Source organism: Penicillium rubens (genome assembly GCF_028828025.1).
Source record: "Penicillium rubens strain IBT 27055 chromosome Unknown utg000002l_segment0_segment0, whole genome shotgun sequence".
In the NCBI taxonomy this organism is placed as follows: domain Eukaryota; kingdom Fungi; phylum Ascomycota; class Eurotiomycetes; order Eurotiales; family Aspergillaceae; genus Penicillium; species Penicillium rubens.
In genome coordinates, this window is record NW_026890600.1 from 6,814,310 (window position 1) to 6,819,877 (window position 5,568).

The 5,568-nt window shown below is 38.8% G+C and overlaps 1 protein-coding gene across 1 annotated transcript; it reads left to right on the plus strand.

Annotated features, from left to right (window-relative positions):
- On the plus strand, positions 1-294 carry N7525_005064 (uncharacterized protein; the record flags this gene model as incomplete). Its single annotated transcript, XM_002565180.2, has 1 exon — positions 1-294. One exon carries the CDS (start codon positions 1-3, stop codon positions 292-294), a length of 294 nt encoding a protein of 97 aa, XP_002565226.2.
- Between the last annotated feature and the right edge of the window lie 5,274 nt (positions 295-5,568).

The following is a 5,568-nucleotide window of genomic DNA, read 5'->3' on the forward strand; positions in this document are numbered from 1 at the left end:
ATGGCTTATCAGAGGCAATTCAATATTCTCGGACGTTACGGTGTCGCACCGCACCCTTTTGCTACACTTTACACTATACTTCACGCACTTCGTAAAGAGCTCCCGAGCGTGAATTTCACTTTTGATACTCTGAAACGCCAAGTCCCGACCGAAACCACGATGAATGACTTTGGTGAATACTACAAAGAGCTGATTATTGAGTCGAATATAACTACGGAGGAGACAAGCCCTAGTCTGGCGAAGACAACCCGTTCTTCGTCACCCTCGTCTTCTTCACGCGGCGGACGTGGATAGCGCGGTCGTGGAGGCCGTATTGGACGTGGAAATAACTGGCGGAAACCGAAGGAAGATAATAAAGTTGATGATAAAGGTGAAGCAAAGGATGAACCGGAAGAGAAGCAGCTTCGTGGAGCACCCCCGAAAGGAGCTGACATTGACGAATGGGCTAAGCGCTAGCGTTATCAGCAGCCTTAGTATATCAACGGAACTGAGTGCACACACTGCCGTCTCGATGGACACCCTACAAAGGCATACTTCCACCTAATGGAAGAATTCGTTTTTAATGGATGGGAGCCGTTCCCGGAGGTCTAGTGCTACGCTACAGCACGAATGGAGAAGAAGGATGCAAAGGATGGAAAGAAGTGATACTAGATGTGATACTGGTGGTGAATTTGATACTGGAGATAGTAGTTTTCTTTTTGTTATAGGGGGGCGAGGAGAGTGTTTGTTGGTGGATGTCTAGCCTAAGGGGGGGTGTTGGAGCCTGGGTCATGTGACCTAGCTGGCTGCCTATTTGTTCAGGCTAGTCATGCCTGTCTGTTTGTTTGTCTCCAGCTCTCTCTCTGTCTGTCTTCCTCTCTTCCTTCTTCCTCCCCCAGTCATCTGTCAGATAGCGAATACAGTCTTTCTCTGTCCCTGTTCTCGTTGCCGCCATCAATAGAAGCTTCTCTATAGCAGATACCTAGCTATCTAGCGTATTAACGGAGGAAGCGAATTCTATAAGTTCTAGATATAGGGGGAGAGTGAGGGAATGATTTTTGAACTCACACCCGCGTACACACCTAAGCCTAATAGTGTAGCGGAGCGTATAGGAGGCTATATTAACTAAATATAGAGGACGATAAATATAGATACTAAGCTTCTAGACTCTCTCTAGCCTTTTTGTGTAAATACCGCTATTTATATTCACAACCGCCTAGTAAACCCTAAAATAGGCAAAACCCCAATTATTACCTAGTAGTAAGATCTCGGTATAGGAGAAACGAAGGTCAATCTAAAGCACCTTTATCTATAGGGAGCAATTGTTTTTGTCTATATTCTAAGAGAGACTTATATTTAGTTAGAGAAGTTAGGAGCATAAGCATTCTAGGGATATCTAATTAGTTACGAAAGAGAAAACGGCTATATCTTTAAGGTATAGAATCCTATCACGAAGGAAATTGTACGCTCCCGGGACGTCACTTTCCTAGATAAACTAGATAAGAAAGGTCCGGATAACGATAAGAAGGGGGGTCTAGCACCGGCTAGAAAGCTAGCACTAAAAGACCCTAATTCGGACAATAATAACACCGGAGCACTTTACGAATAAGGAGGACTAGTAATAACCTAGATTAAAAAGGGAAAACAGCTATTTAAAAGACCTAGGATTCAACTAAGGCTAGTTCCGTAGGTTATTATTACTAATAGGAAGCCAGAACCTACTATTCAAGGTCTAATAAAGCTAATAATTCAGTAAAAGCAACCCTTAGTGGGACCGAACACACTAGGAAGAGTATAGACTATACCACTAACACCTAAAGTGTCAACTAGGATCTAGGAAGTCGAGGATATATCTCCAATTCGATAGCCTATCTTCTAAAAGCTAGTAAAGAGACAGCCGATATAATAGGCTAAATAGCGGTCTAAATAGTAGGCTACACCGCACAATACACTATAGGCTATATAACGTCCTACGCTCTAACCCTAAGCTCGGGAATTAATCAGAAAGCATATAGATTAGCTTAGTGTAGAAGTGTTAGTTCTTCCTCTACCACTACCTTAGCCTAGAAAGTAAGCTACAAAGCCTCTAGTACTAGAAGTGATCCCGGAATCCCCTATTCACTAGTCGATCGAGCGTAACGATAGTGAGGATACTTATAAGACCTTTATATATAAACCAATTAAATAGGCAGTTTCTCTATAAGAAGAGAGATAGGTAGTCTCTTAGTAGGAAGAGAGATAGGTGTTTTCTTACCGAGAGGAAGAGATACCAATTTAGCGAGATCTTACACCGCTAGTAGCAGTTGTTAAATCACTAACACTACATTTGCTAGGTGCATTTAGAGAGGATACACCGTAGTAGGAGACTCTAAAACTAGTTCTACACACTTAGTAAGAGATTTCTTATAAAGCTCTCTCTTATAGAGAGGAAGAGCCTTCTTAGTCCACTTTTTATCAATAATAGGAAGAGATTTCTTAAGAGCCTTTTTAATAATAAGAAGAGGAGATTTCACAGCTACGAGAAGAGATTTCTCGTGATATTTCCACGATCGAGACCGATTAGAGTATAATTCAATAGGATCGTTAGCCGTCCGTCGTCACAATTAGTAGCGATAAGACAATTCCGTAGTTTATTCCCCGCCGTTTAAGCCGCACGAGACGCTTACTAGAGCGCTACGGCTTCCCCGAGAACCCCCTACGTCCCCTAAGACCGAATCCTCTACCGAAACCGAAGACGAAGATAATACGTGTGAGACCGGACGTTCCGTAGGGTAATAATAGTGCTAGCGAGGGATCTGGATAGGGATAGGATAAGTAGGATATATAGAGAGGAAGGCTAGTAGTGTCGAAGGTTCTTACTAAGCAAAGCACTCCCTTTATTTATAACGGTAAGCCGCTTTATATTAAAGACGTCGATATCCCTTAGTCCTATAAGTAAGCTCTAAAGTCCAAATTTGTAGATAGATAGTAAGCTACTTGTCGGTATAACAGTGTATATAGTAAGGCATACTATGGAGGGTGATTAAGTTATATTTATTTTACCGGTACTATCTAAGGACACCTTAGGTATGCACTATATGGTAGAATTAATAACGTAACTTACCTCCTAGTATAATGATGAGATAATATAGATATCATAAAGATATCATAGATTATCTCAGATTTGCCTCCTGAGAAGAGTATAAAACATGTCAGATTTCAATCTCTGATAAAATGAAACTAACTTCTGAATTTAATCTGATTCTTATATATCTGCCTCCCTTCCTATTTAGGATAAGTATAACCTACTAACTATATCTTATATAATCTTACATAATAAGATTATATAAGATAATTCCCTAAAACGGTTATAGTCTATACCAGACTATAATATCCTATCTACTAAATTGCTCACACTACTATAGAGAGTTAGATTGATAATCTCTATATAAAAGACACTTTCGATATTATTCGAAGACCGCTAGGAATCACTCCGCTTCTAAGCTAATAGGTGTATAATCTTAAAGTTACTAAAGACAATAAGGTGTATAGTTTTAAAGTAAGATAGGTAGTGTGCGGGAACTTCTAGATAAAGAAGGAAGACTCTATTTTCTACGTATCTATCGTCTAAAACACACTTATTAAGATCATTTTCACTATTATTATATAACGGAATTATAAATAGAAGCAATTTGATATAGTTGTAGTATATCTAAATATATCACGAGATAATTAGGAAATAGTCTACACATTTCAACCCCTTAGTTTCGAGTACTATAAACCGGATATTAGAATCAAAGGCTAGGTTTATTAATTAAAATAGGCTCTATACGGACTTCGTGATTTAGTAGCTTTATAGAATAAAGAGCTAGATACTAGATTAAATAAGATTGATTTTTACGCACTCGACGACGATCCTTATATATATATAAAAGGTTAAGGCGTAATAGTATGGTTTTTGCTAGTTTATATAGATAATTTTATTACTACCGTACTAATAGATACGGAAGTGTAGTAGATTTACCACTAGATAAAGGAGTAGTTCGAAATTAAAGATATAGGAGAGCCTTTACGCTTTCTCGGTAGCGCTATTTCTCGGGACTATAGCAAGAAGACTATTACAATATCTTAGAAAGCTTACACCCTAGAAGCGCTATATCTTATAGAAATGTAGTTATATACACTAACCCCTATCCCGCTATCACTAAGCCGGAAATAGGAGGTTAATAATAATGACCCGGAGACCCGTTTATACGATAAAGATCATATATTATATAGATCTCTTATTAGGAGACTAAACTAGCTCACTATAGAGATAAGACCGGATATTAAGTTTACGGTTATAAAATTATAACACCGCTCTATAGCACCTACCACTAATAATATACAAGCTATCCGATAGGTCTATAGATACCTAAAAGGGACAATAGAGCTTTATATAACGCTTAGAAGAATCTAGGATATAACTTTCTTTGTATATATAGACGCCTTATATAGAGACTAGCCTAATACGAAGTCTATAGAGGGGGCTATCTAGTTCTTCGGCGGTACACCAATTAGGTAGTATTTAAGGAAGTAGACAATTATAGCACTATCTTCGATAGTAGCGGAGTGGTGCGCTCTTAATAGACCGGCAAGGGATGCCTAATAGCTAATAAAAATCGCCACCGTATTAAACCTACCGAATGTAGCAAAACCTATCGTTATCTTAACGGATAATATCAACACCCAGCTTCTTATAGGAAAGCGCTCTTATAAAAGTAGTATAAGATAGCTTGATATACGCTAGTTTTTCGTTAAGGACGCAATCTTTAGAGAGAAGATCAATCTGCTACGTGTTAATACGATACACAATATGGCGGATAGGTTCACAAAAGCTCTCGATAAGGAAGCATATGACAGATTCGTGTATATACTAGGCCTTTAGTGGTCTATATATAATTTACCAATAGAGAAAGGAGTGTAATAATACGTAGGAAAGGCAGTAAAGACTGTATATTTGAAAAAAAAAAAAAAGAGAGGTTTTTGTATAGAGAGTAGGAATAGGGGTATCTAGGTCAGTCCTAAAGGGGGGTGTTAGGGTGGTCACGTGCTTATCACGTGACTCCCGCTCTCTAGGACTTCCTCATGTTTGTAGATAGCTTCCCTCTCTCTCTTCTTCTTTTCTCCTCTCCAGAGTCCATCCATTTATTTCTCTGAGTTGCATATTCCACTGCGTAGCTTCTTCCTTCCATCAACAACTAGAATAGAAACCGAAAATATAGCTAGTTCGAGAGTTTTAGGAAATAGTAGGTGCAATAGTGATACTTAAGAGCCCCCTTTCTATCACGTCACTCTCGAGACTACTTAGTGTCTCTGAGAGACTAATTGATTTGAGATTGAATAGACTTCACTCGGTTATTTGTATACCGAAGGATACGGAAATGCTAATTCGGCCCGTCTACCTATCATTTAGGGACTTCCTTCTCGATCCGGAGATACGGCAGATAACTCTCTTATAGGTGGATAAGTAAGAGATCTATCAAAATTGACTGCAAGATACCTTTTGTATACGCCAAAGGTTAAGACAAATATCTATACGCTTCGATATAATAGAACTCACTATATAAA